Below are 16773 nucleotides of genomic sequence, written 5' to 3'. Positions count from 1 at the left end.
GTTGTTTCTTTAATTTCTAGTTCTGGATGATATATTAATGGAACCCAATCAGAAAAGTTTGGATTGTTAATGGAAAGAACATCATCAATATATCTGAATGTGAAATTAAATGACCGGGCTTCTTTGATTTTCTTGTTTTTGACAAGTGTCTGAAGGAACTCCGACTCGTATGAAAATAAGAAGAGGTCGACAAGGAGAGGGGCACAGTTCGTTCCCATAGGAATACCGACAACTTGCTGAAAAAGTCTACCTCAATATTCAACAAATATGTTGTCAATGAGAAACTCCAGCATACTGTTCACTTGTTCCTCTGTGTAGCATGTTTTACCTTTTTGTTCACTATTAACAAAATATGCCGTATGGTATCCCAAAGCAATAAATTTATAGCGTATGCTGCCATTTTCATATTGAAAAGCATTGTGGATTATTTTATTTAGACAATTTTTCCATTTCACATGGGGAATGGTGGTATACAGGGTTGAAAAAATTAAAATTTTGATAGAATTAATTTCAGAGAAAGATCGAGATTTAAAATTATCAAGAAGTTCTTTAGAGTTTTTTAGAATCCACATATGGTTAATACCACTACGCGAGTAAACAGTTTCACAGTATTTCTAAAGACCCTCTTTCACTACGGACAGAATTTTTGTCAATCTAATGGACAATTCCTTTGTCGAACATAAAGCATTAACTACCAGCAATTGCATAAACTACCATTCCAAGTGAAAACTGATTAAACTTTGTTTTCATCTCTAAACTATAACAGATAATTAATCCTTAGCAGCTGTACATGCAGTGGAAAAGTGATTTCATAGCGTGTTGTTCATACCTGGGGCTGCTCAGTTGTATTTTCATTTCGAATAGAATACTGCCATTTTTAAGCTGTAATCAAATCTATGCACATGTAAGTAAAAAATCTTCATATCAGCGGTTAATTTATCTTAATACACCCTTCTTCTTCTTCCAATACAGTTCAGTCCTCTAATTGAGTAGTATCGCACTATTGCCCATGCTGGGTTTGACAACTGAGATACAAGAAAATATTTACAGGTGCACAGTCTAATGGTGCGAATAAGGGATGCTACAGTTCAGTACCCCCTGCTTGAACGCATCTAGTGAGATACTGTCCACCAAAGGTTGTGGAAGGCTGTTCCATAGCCGTATGCTGTCTGGGAGGAAGGAATGACTGAATGTTGAAATTCTGGCTTATGGTACAAGAAATGTTGTGTGTGTTCTCTAGCTACTGATGATGCATTATGCAGTTCGAGCGTTGGTATTGCTACTATTCTGTACATCATCATATCATTTATATTTGACCCTTCTCTCGGCTAGTGGTTGCCACTGTAGCATTGACGTTACACTGCTAGTTTGTTGGTATTCGTTCATTACAAAACGGACTGATCTTCTTTGCACACTTTCTAGTTTCTGTATGTTGAGGTTTCTAAACGGGTCCCAAACTGACTGAGCATGCATACTCAAACCATGGTCTAATTGGCGTTGTGTAGCATACAGCTTTTGTTTGATGTGGATAGTGGTGCAGGTTTCTTTGGAGAATTTGCCTGTCTAGTCATATGCTTTATATGCTTTCTATGTGTGTGTTCAAATTAATGGTTTTATGGATTGTTACACCTAGGTATTTTGCTGAATCAGCCAATTATAAATTTGGCCAATGTTAAAATTTGTGGTATGTGGTTTGCGCTTGTTGGTCACGCGTAGAAAATGGCGACCTTCCCTTGATATTATTTCTAACTGTTTTCAATACAGAAAAGTACAGTGTCTTATTGTGCAGAAATGTAGATTCTACAAAATAAAAAATAAATTGTTAAGTTCTTTTCAGATATTTACCAATACATTTAAAGACATTTAGTTAAGTTATGTAAATCCCAGTAGCTTCACTTTCTTTTTACAGTCTATATTCTATTTCGTTTAAGGTAAACACATATTTCTGATTATACTGACTTATTTCTTATAAAAACGGCAATGATTGTCATTTTCTAGATTTTGATATATAAGTTACTCGTGGGAATATCAAAACAAAAATTTCCGACGATTTTTCGTTCCCTCTTAATAATTTTCCTTTTTTTTTGGACGGTAATGTTTCTTTGGCCCAGTCTAAATCAAAACAAAAATTTCCGACGATTTTTCGTTCCCTCTTAATAATTTTCCTTTTTTTTTGGACGGTAATGTTTCTTTGGCCCAGTCTTACGGTGTGTGTATTTCCCAACTTGTTCGCTATCCTCACGTTATCTATGTCGTTTTTCGTTATCAAAATTACTAGAAACTTTTACTAAATTCTTTCGCAAATAAAAAGATTTGATTTTGAAGTCTGACTATATACCTGTAGATATCTTATCAATAACAGGATATTACATTATATTTTTTCCGGTAATGTTGTTTATAAAGCATGCAAACTTAGATACGATCCATGTAAACTGGTTCATTGATCATTTGAATAAACTTATATCAATTAAACACCCTATGAATAAACTTATTTTGAATGGATATCAATTTAACACCGTAGTAACATCTTTGATTATTGCTGCTATCGATACTACTATTTATTTTGATTTTCTTTTATAAAATCAAACATAACTAAATATGGATTGCTATAAATTTATGAAAAGTTATGGTCCTCCCATACCGTCGATATTACGTACTTATATTTTGGCAATGCACAAAATCATGCTTTTCTCGGACTGTTTATGACGTGTTTACACCAAATCCATTGGATGTGTACGTATTGATACTTTAGTCTGGGAGAACATGATATTAAGTTTATTGTTTGTTGTTAGCTTTAAACTATCTTTCAGTAACTGCTAGTGCTCTTAGATCGGCACTTTGTGCCTATTGCCCTTATATTATTTTTTTTTTGTTTTGTGCTTCTTGCCTATCTGATGAGTCAAGTCATTTCCAACTGATTTTCAACAGTTTGTTCTTAAATTGCGCTGTAACACCACTGTCTCATGTTAGGGGGGGGCTGACCCCTTATAAGCATATACAACCCCGCCACATTCTATATACACCTGTCCCAAGTTAGGAGCCTGCAATGCAGTGGTTGTCGTGGTTGCTGTCTGTCATGTTTGTTTTGTGTTTATTGTTTTGTCATAAATCAGTCCGTTGGTTTCTTCATTTGAATTGTTTCACATTTTGTAATGTTGGGGCCTTTTATAGCTACTGTACTGAATTGGTTTTGCCCTTTGTTGAAGGCCGTGATGTGACTTATAATTCCTAAAATCACCTTCATTTGAAGTCTGTTGGGTAGTTGTCTTACTGGTGATCATAGCACATCTCCTTATTTTATATTATCATGATTAAAACAATATAACCGATCAACCAATATAACGAGAAATGAATTCCATCTACATCAACAGTATACAAATGTTGTCTTCATAGACCGCTATGCTTCTGAAATACTATTTGCGCTGCGTTTGGTGTTAAGAACCCAAGTTTTGAACTGATAAGAAAACAATATAAACTTACTACTGTATATAAAAACAAACGAAAGAACGAGAAAGCGGGTGAATAAGATAAGACTCTAACGTGCGATTTAGGTTCTTCTGAATTTATAGACCAATCCGGCCACCGTATCGACCCCTAGGCATACACATACACATAACCGGCACAACTTTAGTCTTCATTAGAACTTACATACAATTTGGACCCTAATATTCAAGTAGATTATCTAAAGATAATCTCCCCTTTAAGGATACCCTCACGGACTAACACACCTGGAGCGGTATTGATCCAGTGCTAAATAAAAAAAATAACACTTGATACATTAGATGCCTCCGAAGCGCTTTTCTGTAAATTTGACAAATTCTGAGGACCCTCAGTAAGATAAGCTTTGGCTAATTTGGTTATGCGATTATTTATCTAGTTTACATTGTTTGACTTTAATTTATTTTAAAAAAGGCGATGGCCGGTTGAGAACTAAAATCTACGACAAGAGATTTTGCAATGTGAACTGCCACTGATATATAAAGGGAAATAACGCATAGATAAACATATATGCCATGGTGTAACTGTTTGAGTATGTATGCTAAATGGTTTTTAATGTCCCTGAATGTAGTTTTTTTTTCCTTAAAGGGCAGGATAATATGAGTGACTAAAACAAGAAATCTCCACACAAAAAAAGGAAAAGAAAAGGAAACGGTGACTGTTATCAAAATAAGGAGATGTGGTATGATTGCCAATGAGACAAGTATCCACCAAAGTTCAAATGAAGTGGATGTAAGCAATTATAGACAACTGTACGGCCTTCAACAATGAGAAAAACCCATACCGTATGGTCTGAAATAAAAGGCCCCGACATGAAAAATATGAAACAATTCAATTGAGAAAACTAACGGCCTAATTTATAAAAAAAAACAATTTAAGAAAAAACAAATATGACTGACATGAACCAACGGCAACCACTGAACTACAGGCTCCTGACTTGGGACAGGCACATAAAGAATGTGGCGGGGTTAAACATGTTTGTGAGCGCTCGACCCTCCCCCTACGTGCTAAATTATTACAAGCATAAAATAAGGAGATGTGCCACACTGGTTTGATGGTCAATTCGAAAACAATGTAGATTTAAGTCACCGTCGTACACCCTTCAACATGAGCAAAACCCATACTGTATAATCAGCTATTATGAAAGGTCCCGACATGCATGACAAAACGTGTCGTAATAGTTTATTTTCGTTCGTGAAATTATATTCATCTATCGTTATAGCATTTTAGTCACTCTTAAAATACCAGAAGTATCTATGTTTATAACATGAACACACGTTAGTGCGAACGTTTAATTACTCAGATCGATGTTTCCATATTGAAAGGAACCAATGAGGTTATCTGATCTCGTCAATGGAGGATGTATCCGCGCATAGTAACGTTTTGTGACGTTAAATGTTTAAAATAGCAACGTTATTGGTGAACTCCAGGTAAACACGGCTGTCTTGGTCAGGGATGACCAGTTTTCAACAATTTAATGATGGCTGGGAGATTTTTTAACATTTTTAGGAAACGACCAAGTAGATATATAGTAGCAACACAAACATTGACGGCTTGTCAGAAAACATTCACAAATGGAGTTGGAGAAATCAGTATAGCCAACGGAAACTTGAAGACTTTTTATGATAATTTTTCCGATCTACTTCGCTTTAATCAGGTAAAGTTGCAATTAGCCGAAGAACTTTTAAAAAAACTTTATGATGAAATGTCATCCTTAGGAGGGGTGGCAGTGAAACTTAAACAGCAAATTGAGAAAGATGAAAAACATTTAGAAGAAAGGAAGAACATGGTATCGGTTATTCAGAATGAAATTCAACAACTCCGAAATAATCTGAATACGATGAAGGAGGAGCACGGATTTAACGAATGGATCGCTAAAAACAAGGAAGATAACTCTAGTTTGGAAAACTATCAAGCAGACCGGGTAGCTGTAGAAATGGAGATTTTTAGATGCTTGCAGAAATTACAACAGTTGTCGGGATCGCATGATGAAACAGATAATGAAACTATCATACTTCAAGATTTGAGAGAAAACTACAATGAAGTTCACGATGAAGATATCAAAGCTCTATCAGCACAGTTAGACATGGTTAGGCAAAAACGTAAGCTATTTACTGTTCAACCAATAGAGAAAGCTCGAGAAGCGGTTTTCTTGTTTTCATCAAAAACAACTGAACTTGAATTAAATCGACAAGAACTTCTTCAAACAAGAACTTTAATAAGATTAAGAGAAGATCAGATAACAACACAAAGAGAAGACCAGGGAGCGTTACGAGAACACAACGACGAACTTTTGTATCGCTTAATGGAAGATAAAGATCAACTGAATAAGCTCAAGAACGAAACAGAAACAAGTCAGCCTTTGGAATATAATCTACCATCTGGTGAAAAAATTAAACGCTGGGTAGTTACCAAATAATTACTTGTCTTTATTTGAATATTGTATAAGCAAACTTTAAAAGAATGTCATTAAAACTTTTTATTTTTTCTTGAGGAAAACTTTCGAAAGAATAAAGAAATAGTTGAGTCATGAGCGCATTATACGCATGTCAACCTTATTTCGAACATTAAAGCACCACAACACTAACAATTATAATTTAAAATGAGTCGATGAAGAGTTATACCTGTTCAGTCTATCCAATCTTCAAGCTGCATGATAGGACAATGGCTAAAGTTGATCAAAATCGTCATTTCATGACAATAACTCATATAAGAAGTCAATTGGCAGTTTCATTCATATTGACACTTTTGATATTGTTTTGCTTATCATTTTTATTTTTACGCATCGTCCTAAACATGCATGAAACATTTGCCACTGGACGTTAAGCAACCAACAATCAATAATATTTTTATGCGTTCAAAATCCGACTTAATCTAGTTCTTTTGACATAATCTTTTGTTGCGCAGTGGTTGTCTATTGTCATATTTTGTCTGTAAGTTAATTTGATGAGATAACATGTCTATAATAATCTCTATTTTAATAAGTTTTCTAACCTCTGGGACGCTATATAGACGATATATATATACATATAGACGCTTGTCGTTTGCTAAAGACCACATTTTGACCTCCAGATGTCTTAAATTTTGTGTCATTTGGTTGCCATATCATGATATGGATGTAAGCAACTATAGGTCACCATACGGCCTTCAACAATGAGTAAAACTTATACCGTACAGTGAATATAAAAGGCATCGGCATGACAAAATGTGAAATATAATTCAAAGGGAAAAAACCAAAAGCCCTGGTCTTATTCTAAAACAATAAATGAGAAAACAAATATGACGGACATGCAGCAACCAACTACAAACACTAAATAACAGGCTGCTGGTTGTGGACGGACACATAAAGAATGGACAGAGTAAAACGTGTTTGTAAGTGCTCAACCCTCTTCATAACCTGACACATTGGTGTATCTTTTGACTTCACATCCTGCTATATAGATGATGTTCTCTCACTAAATAGTTCAAAGTTTGGCGACTATGTTGAACGGGTTTATCCCATCTTTGAATGAAGGCATGTATGTTTCATAAGAATCCTTATTTTTGATTGGCTGACAACAATCACAAGGCATTAAAAATCAAATTACGTTTCCAATAAAATACATCATTCATGACTGCACGTGCTTCCCATAACATCGTCACTCCAGTGAATAGGAAAACAAACAAAATATGCTTGTTAAACGCCGTAATTTTTACATCGGATGTGACATTGAGAGGTCATACCGATGTTATGTTGCCGCAGAAATTTCCTTGCGCTTTTGACTGATAACCGAACGTATTTCGTATAAATATGCGGACATTATCGAGTGCAAAATAACATTCCTTATCGCTTGTTATAAATTCATTTCTTCAATGAATACTCATGAAAATATTTGTTTAGAACATAGATAAATGATATGAAAATGTTTTGTCGAGAGAAATATATATATCAGTAACAAATCATGAATACCGAAAATTTGTGTTAACGCATGCGGGAGAATATCTCGAGAGATGATCTGCTATATATATATAACTGTTGTACAGATATTAATATACCGACCGTGCGAGGGCTGTACAGCCAGTCAAGGTCGTTAAAAACTCCCTTCATCATATTAATATAAGCCGACCGTGCGAGGGCTTTATAACCAGTCAAGATCGTCAAAAAACCCCATCATCATATTAATATAATATAGATTATACTGATAACAAATGATTTTATTCCACTGTTTAAACATATTGATAGTTTAATCAATATTTGATTGGTTGAGACTATCCCACGTGTCATTGAACAAATCTTCATATTCCATTCTGAGGATCATATTCCCCTCTGAAATGTCGGGATTACTTCGTGCGACGTTACGCGCGGTTAATGTACATAACGTTTTGAACTTCTTATTCTTCTTAAAATAGCGATAGCAAAAATCATTATCATGTTCAAATTTATTTCAGACGATAAAACAAAAAGACTTGTAATTAAATTTTGATCCTTACTGTTTGTCAATGGGTATGTCGTGTTTAGTTTGACTTACAAAAACAAGCGGATAAGAAAAAAATGTATGCAAAATAATATTTAATGTATTGAGAGTAAACAAAGCACAGGCAGTGGAATAAAACATTCATTTCCCTTTGCCTCGGGAGATATGCAGATTTGCTCACCCTCGAAAAATCATATTTCCCTCGGGCAGAGCCCTCGTGAAATAAGAATATTCTTGGGTGAACAAATCTTCATATCTCCCTCCGGCACGGGAAATAAATGTATAATATCTCTACAATATAATAATTATTACGGTGAGGTTAAATTCCCAGTCATTTATTCATCATCCACACAGGAACTTGTCTCAGAAAAAAAAAATATATCTATGTACCATAACCTAACTTTCAGGTATAGAGATGTGATTTTTTTCTAAGATCATCCACCAGAACTTGCGGTCATCCGATGTTCAGTTCTTCAGTACTTTGATTATAGTTGTAGCGTGTAAATGTTATTCTTTTTGTAATTTCATTAAGTTGTAAAAGCGTTGATCGTGTACACAATTTTAGTATGAAGCGCTTTCGGCCTACGCTTTTACATCCCAATAAAATTACGAATGAAGCTTTCATTTCTTAAATAAAGGTTTTCACATTTGGTACACCGTTGTGAAAACTTAGTTGCTGGAAATTGGTAGATTTCGGCAAAATGTGTTATGCTGTAACACTATCAGGAATACTTTAAAATTTCTCTAAAATAAATCAGTATAAAAAGCTTCTAATGGTTTTTTTTTCTCTAATATAAATGGAAGATTCAACACTATATTTCTTTTTTTCAGCACTTTAGCCAGTAATATAAAATATAGTCCTGATATATGGAATATATATATATTTTTAGTATATCCTGTCGATGCATAAATTTGTTTATTCTCCATGCTCATTGGCAGTCAGTGTTTATCATTATTTACAAAGCAATCACATATTTATTATGTTCTTCAGATTTGTCTTTTTTCTTAATTGACAACGATGATGATGGATTGGTGATTAACGTACAGTGGAAAATACATCAGGAGAATATATTGATAAGATATAAATATGAATCCAGTTTTACACCAGGGCCTCGGTTGAAGTGGTCTACGTAGTTCATATAAAGTGGTCAATAGTCCGTCAACTCTTAGATTGCGAGTTCGAATCCCACTACGGCGTATTACTCCGAATGCCGGTCACAGACCGCTACAACACAACAGAGCTACATTGTAAGTGTGCTGAACGTGGCTTTACGAAATAGCAACAAGCAATTAGAGAACATGCGGATTTTTAAGGTTCTAGTGCACAGGGTAACCGAGTAAACATCAGCAAAACTACATGTCATTTGTCCAGTCGTATTACTCCGAATCCAAGCCGACCAGTCTTTACTTAACGAGCTTAATAGAGAAGTAGCAAATACCATTTTTCAAGTCATTAGTTTGACCCGGACGGTACCCCGTACTAAGAGGCGAGCTATAATTGGACCACCGAGGTGGTTTATTCGACTTGTTGAGGTTATGATTATACAAATATCCTTGCTAAATAATTCGAGTGTCATTTAAGGATAATTATCAGATTCTCATTTTTGTAGATGTATGCATGAATATGATGTTATTTCATTATTGGTACTCTATAATTTAAAAAAAAAACGTCATATCCATGCATACATCAATTTTTTGGGCCATTTGACACATTCACAACGTTTTGCTGTACGCCTGCAAAAGTTTGACTCAGACTGATTTTAGATTTGAACAAGCATTCTGAGAGTATTCATTGTATTTGAACAAAATGCTAACTTGATCTATAACTTGTCATGGTGTAAACTAAATAACAAATATCAAGTCAATATCTTCAAGCATGACGAAAAAAAAGTGTTGAAAACTGATTATGTAAGTGAATTTTCTAAGTCCAAGGACCATAACTCTGCACAAAATCATAAGACCGGAACAAATTCGAAAAAAAATGATCTGTGTTATGATAAACTATATACTAATTATCATGATTATCAAATCAATATCTTCAAGCATGACGAAAAAAAGTGCGGAAAACTGATTATTAGAGTGAATTTTCTAAGTCCAAGGACCATAACTCTGCACAAAATCATCAGACCAGAACAAAATTCGAACTTGATCTGTAACTTGTCATGATGAAACAATACACCAAATATCAAATCAGTATCTTCAAGCACGAAGAAAAAAAGTGTGGAAAACTGATTTGCTGGACTGACAGATGGACAGACAGACAGACGGACGGAGTGCAAACCTAAAGTCCCTTTCGACTTCGTCGGTAGGGGACTAAAAAAGATCACAGACTCAAATGACCGGGTTACAAAGATTTTTTCTTAAACAAATGTTTCTTAAACGACGGAGAATTAACATTTTTAAAATATTTGAAAAGTCTGGAAAGACGAGAAAAAAATCCTCAATAATTCACATGTAATAGCAGGTACACAGCTTCAACATATGCGCAATCTTTCAATAAAGTTTCAGGGATCTTGGTTGAAAGCTGTTTTGGAGGGGTTGATTCATTATATTGTACACTATTTGGCATTAACTGTTTCGCTGAGCGCAGCTGGATACGCCCGCAGAGGTCCAACCCTGAACAGTTGGGGCAAAAATGGACACAATATTCAAGCTTGATACAGGTCTGAATTTGGATTGTATTAAATATTTGACATATTATAGGTTTCTGAATAAATGTAGTCAAAGAACTTGAAATTGGTTATATGAATTGAATTTATATTCAATTAAAGATTTCTTGCTGTTGTGCAATACACTGTGCTGTTGCGCAATATACATAGTAAATCTGTTGTCAGACTATAAACAATTAAAGTTCAATTAATTCTCAATGTCATATTAGAAATTTATGAAAATGTAAAAGGAGCTTACATCAATAGATATGAACAATTCACCAAAGTTTCATGAGAACTGCTGACAGCATTTTTGAGTTATTGTCCGAAAACTGGAACCCCCCCTTTTTTAATGAATAAAACCCCATAACTCAGAAATGTAAAATTAAAATTTATAAAATTCTAAACGGAGCTTACATCAATAGATATAAACAATTCACCAAAGTTTCATAAGAACTGCTGAAAGCATTTTTTGTTTTTTTGTCCGAAAACTGGAAAATCCCCCTTTTTTATGAATAAAACCCTGTAACTCGGAAACGTAAAATCTAAAATATATAAAAATCGAAAGGGAGCTCATGTCAATAGATATAAACAATTCACCACAATTTCTTGCAAGTTCGTGAAAGCATTCTTGAGTTATTGTCCGAAAACTGGAAAATCCCCCTTTTTTTAATGAATAAAACCCCATAACTCGGAAACGTAAAATCTAAAATTTATAAAAAACGAAAGGGAGCTCACGTCAATAAATATAAACAATTCACCAAAGTTTTATGCAAATTGGGTAAAGCGTTTTTGAGTTAATGTCCGACATGTTCACGACGGACGGACAGACAGACAATGGTATACCATAATACGTCCCGTAAACGGGCGTATAAAAAAAGAGACAGCAAAAGTTTAATAAAAGTATTTTATATAAAAAGGATAAACAGTAACATATAAAAAGGCAACATTAACAATGCAACAAATAAAATAAAAAATACTATAACGTCATATATGCGTTCAGATTCTTTTTAAATCAATATCAACATATCAACCGGATTATCACGAGATTTCAAGAGAAATGTCTTGTCTAAGTGTTCACCACTTGCTCAAAAGTTTTACAATCATGTCTTCATCATATGAAAGTTTTACAATGTCTTCATCATATGAAAGTTTACAATGTCTTCATCATATGAAAGTTTACAATGTCTTCATATGAACGTTTATATAAGATCATTCCACAGTGTACACATCCCGACTTTTGCAATATTTACGTCGCGGATACAGATGACCATAGCTTCTTTGGACTTTTTTGATTTCGTAACCTCGACCAACCCATCCAATGATTGTAAATCTTGGTTGGCAATATCGTATAAATTATGTTCTAGCTTATTATGATAACGAATTGAACATGTAAACTGTACACGAACCATCTTAGTTACGTCACCCTTACAACACGTCATCGACTCCTCGACTTGTGGTCCCTCAACTGACTCAATAATGACATCACCGATACTTTGATTGAGTGAATCGTAAATCACGAAGTTATCTCCCTTACTAACAACACTAATGGCGAAACCGTATCCTTCTGGGTTGTTATCTGTCCAGAAGTAACAGTCATTTAGATTCCGCTTATCTCCCTTGAACGTCAGGCGCTTTCCATATCCCATTCCGATCGATTGGAGCACACGTGGTTCCCCTTCTAATACCTCTCTGTCTGATCTTAGATCTCTTACGCGGTATGTAAACCCAGGACACACTCTGTTATCTAGATGGAAACCTGAAAGATAAAGACCATGGTCAGACAAACTAAGCAGTGACCAGTTACAGCCAAAACTGTAACTGAGATAAATGTATTACAATAGAGTACAAAGAAAATAAAAATTTAAACAAAACGAGTTAGTTCTGGTGTGTGTTATCATATCGACACTTTATAGACATAATTATTTGATTTTGATCAAGGTTTTGTTACAATATTTCATTTCTTTTGGCAGTAGCTCATTACTCATTTAGGATCTGTTAATATGTTAAAAGTTGGTATAATTCTATCAAGGTCCCAGGAAAGATTGCCTTAAGCAATAATTAACCAATTCAGTCATTCAAGATTAATCGAGAGGATATTATGATCATTGTTATAAACTGTAATATAATTTTGTAGATGTAAAAAAATTTTTTGTTTAGGTTTACAGATTGAGTAATATCTATTTACAATCAATTCTGATAGCATCTTAAATCATGTCATGAGCTTCACTACGAAGCCGGTAACTGAGAATTTCATTGTTAACTATTTTTACTCTTTGCATTTCGTATGAATCTGATGGCCTCAACAGACATGACAGATGCGTTATGTCTTGTTTCGTAATTGACATTTAGGAGTATTGATTTTTGGATCTCGGATCAAATATCATCGTTGGACAGACTAATAATAGTATATGTTTGACCTTCTTAGTTATAGATGTCATCACTTTCTTTTCACAAGTCACATTTTTCTTGAGTAGTGTTTTGAAAGATCAATCTGTACTGCCTCTATAGATGTGTGCGTGTGTGTGTGTGAATGTTTTTAACGAGAAAAGTGTAAATGACCTACTAATGTGGTTTTTCAGTTTAATTTGTAATGGTGTTTTAGAAAGTTCTTTGACCATTTTTTATGCCAAATTTGGACTTATTATACTCATAAAGGGTGCGAACGGCCCGAAGTACTTTCCCCGTCAGCCCCATGATGAAAACCAATCAACAAAGAAAAATACGAGAGTTATCTCTCTTTTAATATCATTTTTTCCTCAATTCTTTAAGTAGAACCTTTGGTATCATCCAAATAATAGATATGGCATCGTTGGCTGTGCTGTAAATTTAATCATTGTAAAACCCCTTAAACCCGGGCACTTCCCTCTTCCTTTATACCCAAAACAAGATTTCCCAATTTCTCAGTTTTCCAGAGTTTAAACGAACACAAATTACATATCTATAACATCTCCTCCCCCTAATCCCAATTACTTGTATGCCTTGCCCTACTAACTAATAAGAAATAAAATCATACAAAGCCCATACGACCCACATTAGAATATTACATCCCAACATATCTTTCATTTTTTTTCTCACCTAAAAACCTGGTCACTGCACTAAATAGTTATATACACCTCCCCTTTCCACCTATCCAAGACATGTTTAAAACACAAAATACATCATATAAACAATACAATATATATAATCAAATGTGCGTAAGATACTTTATAGGACTACCTTACTATACTCAAATATAGAGTATGTATGTATTAAGGTCATCTGCCATCAGGCCAAAGACTTGAGACAACTGTAAAAGAAAATCTCGTGAAGACATGGCACAAATATACAATGCAGTAGATATCAATGTATATAAACAATACACAATGTAATATATTTTAAAAGCTTTGAATACATACTTATCAAGAGATATATATGATAATCGCCATTACGTTTAGGGTCAAATATCATTGTCTTATAAGGGGGACGGGAGGGGGATATTGGAATTTCTAAATTGAGAGTTAACGCTGAACCTACAGATAAAGTAATCTCCCTTGATTAAAATTTTGAGACATCCATTCAGAGGCAAATCAGACAATCCTGCACTGACAATAATGACATAGGCCAATTGGCATCTACAGTTTTATGTTAGTAACCCACACCACAGGCACTTGTCTCAGAATTTTTTTCCCTATATACCTTAATGTTATACTAAGGTATACAGGAAAAAAAATTCTGAGACAAGTGCCTATGTTATATTAAGGTATAAAGGGAAAAAAAATCTGAGAAAAGTGCCTATGTTATATTAAGGTATAAAGGAAAAAAAATTCTCAGACAAGTGCCTATGACCCACACGTCGTTTGTGGTACAGTGTTTACTAAATAGAAGTGGATGAATTCACGTGTAGCTGGATTCTAAACATTGTATAAATTTCATCACCAATTGAAATATATTTCATTTCACAAGTTTATTCTATTCAACCAATGTTGATAGATGAATATTTTGTGATAAAACCACAAATTTTGAAAGGTAGATGTAATGGCGAATATCTCATATATATTCCGTTTAACTTACCTTTCGATTTGTTTAATATATATAAATAATTTACATTTTATCGCAATGAATATGAAATAACTTGACTAATAGTTAAAGAAATTCAATCTTCCTCAATTTGTCATTCGACTTATTCGTGATTTTTTTCACCATCCATACGCTGATTTATTTAATTATCATTTTTACATTTGTTTCTAAATTTTCCTGTATTTTGTTGTCGTGTGGACAATTTGCAACTATATTCCCCTTAAGATTGGTTGTTGATTACTTAACGTCCAGTGACAAATATTGTATGCATGTTCAGGACGATATCCCTCTTTCGATCTTTAACATGTTTAAGAAGACCTTTGTCAACCGTGATAGATTTAATATGAGTTCATGCTTGTTGAAAACCATTTTCATTGAATAGACCTTTAGTCTATTTAACACTTTTTAAGTGTTTTGAGTTATTTTCGGACTTTTTGAATTCATACAATTACAATAATTAATACCATCATATGGCCTTATGCGACTTCTGGCGCGGAGAGAATTAAGGTTAATGTAAGGTATGGTAGGTATGTACATGGATTCAATTATCTTGAGGAAGTCCGCATTACTTCACACATAATTATGTGTATACACTGAGTACAGTGTTACTTGAACCATTGATGAATCATCCTTATCGTGTAACTATTGACGCGTGCACTAATCATAGACATGATAGAGAGAACTGACATATCAGTTTTCTTCCCTTATTAATTACCAAATAAGTATACAATCTGATTTGGCATGCCGAACTTTTATTTTATTTTAAGAATAACACGAAAGCAATACATGAATACCAAATTATACAAAATTATTGTATTTAACTGACGTCAATAACAGACATGACAGACAGGATTGGCAAAAATAGAATATGAAAAGGTGATATGACTGTTGCGTTAATGAAAATCAATAATCTCGAAATGTTTATCAATTAGTTTTATTGTTTTGCAACCCACACTTACTTTTTGAATAACAGGTTTCCAAGCAACAGAAATTCTCAAAATTTACTGAATTATTTACAGAAAACATCAATTCATATCCAATATTTTTGTCTACTTTGATTTGCCTTATTTTCATATATGACCCCCCCCTCTCCCCCTCCCCATATAGATAACAATATCAAAATGATTAATAGTATTCTACAATATCATGAATATAGTTAAAATACCTTCTTACTATACATATATTTTTTTAAACAGAAATTAATTACTTTCTAAAATAATTTAAAACGAAAAGAGTAAAACTTGTTATTTACCTATGACTGGAAATTCATGTTTCCTGATCCCTTGGACTGTGTATTCAATTCCTAATTGGTCACACACTACTAGGTCGATTTTGGATTCTGTGGAAGAACCCTTCTCTTCGATCGTTTCATCACCATTGTACTGTAGTTGTTTTTGGGGCGAAAATAAATCTTGCAAAGAAATCCCGGCTCCGATTTTTTGTTTCTTCAAACCATTTCCATGGAAGTTTTTGAGATCCTTCAAGTCGTCCCCACGTACGGTAGTATACAAAGATAATCGACGAACATCGTCAACGTCTAAAAAGGATTGGCCGTGTAATCCTCCGATGGTTTCTAATTCTATCGTTTGGTCAACCAATTTCAAAGACATTTTATAATTTGTTAACTTTAATATAGACTGTAGTATCAAAATAATTCGTGTGAATATGAACTATCGTGTTGGCTTGTTAAAGTATTATGAAAGCAATGTGTTGTTCATACCAGTATATACCGGCGTAATCAGAAATCAACGATCAATTCAATTTATTATCCAATCAATTACCTTTATTTCAGCCGAAAGAGTTTTCATTGGCTTGTGTTTTCTGATCACGGTAGTTTTGTCTGATTTTTGCGTGATTTTAATGTTTACATTCTATCAATGCATGTACGGTGTTTTCAAGGACGAAACTTATAGTATCCGATTTTTCCATCATGCAGCTAAACATTACACAAATTTTAACTCGTTCGTTGCAATTATATAATTTCTCCAGGTTATTAATTTAACAGTTTGAAGTGGCGCTCCGCGTGAGGATTCATTTCATTTCTTCTTTAATCGCAATAAATACCCCGATATAAGGAACTATCTCTATTAACCAACATTCATCGTTTTCTAGTG

At 34.0% G+C, this 16773-nt stretch overlaps 1 protein-coding gene across 2 annotated transcripts; it reads right to left on the bottom strand.

Annotated features, from left to right (window-relative positions):
• Window positions 1-11489: 11489 nt before the first annotated feature.
• LOC127725272 (uncharacterized) lies at window positions 11490-16378 on the bottom strand. 2 transcript variants are annotated; one of them, XR_007992893.1, is made up of 3 exons: window positions 15912-16047; window positions 13820-13889; window positions 12216-12359 (listed from the first exon to the last, which is right to left on the bottom strand). XR_007992893.1 is itself a non-coding variant. In XM_052232139.1 (2 exons), the coding sequence occupies exons 1-2, from the start codon at window positions 16267-16269 to the stop codon at window positions 11803-11805; spliced, it is 915 nt and encodes a 304-aa protein (XP_052088099.1). In that variant the 5' UTR covers window positions 16270-16378; the 3' UTR covers window positions 11490-11802. The 2 variants fall into 2 exon arrangements, 1 of the variants encoding a protein (XP_052088099.1); XM_052232139.1 differs by lacking the exon at window positions 13820-13889 and having other exon boundaries at window positions 11490-12359; window positions 15912-16378.
• Between the last annotated feature and the right edge of the window lie 395 nt (window positions 16379-16773).

Source organism: Mytilus californianus, unplaced genomic scaffold (genome assembly GCF_021869535.1).
Source record: "Mytilus californianus isolate M0D057914Y unplaced genomic scaffold, xbMytCali1.0.p SCAF_15, whole genome shotgun sequence".
In the NCBI taxonomy this organism is placed as follows: Eukaryota; Metazoa; Mollusca; class Bivalvia; order Mytilida; family Mytilidae; genus Mytilus; species Mytilus californianus.
The sequence above is the reverse complement of the archived record's forward strand: the minus strand, read 5'-3'. Positions and strand labels throughout refer to the sequence as shown.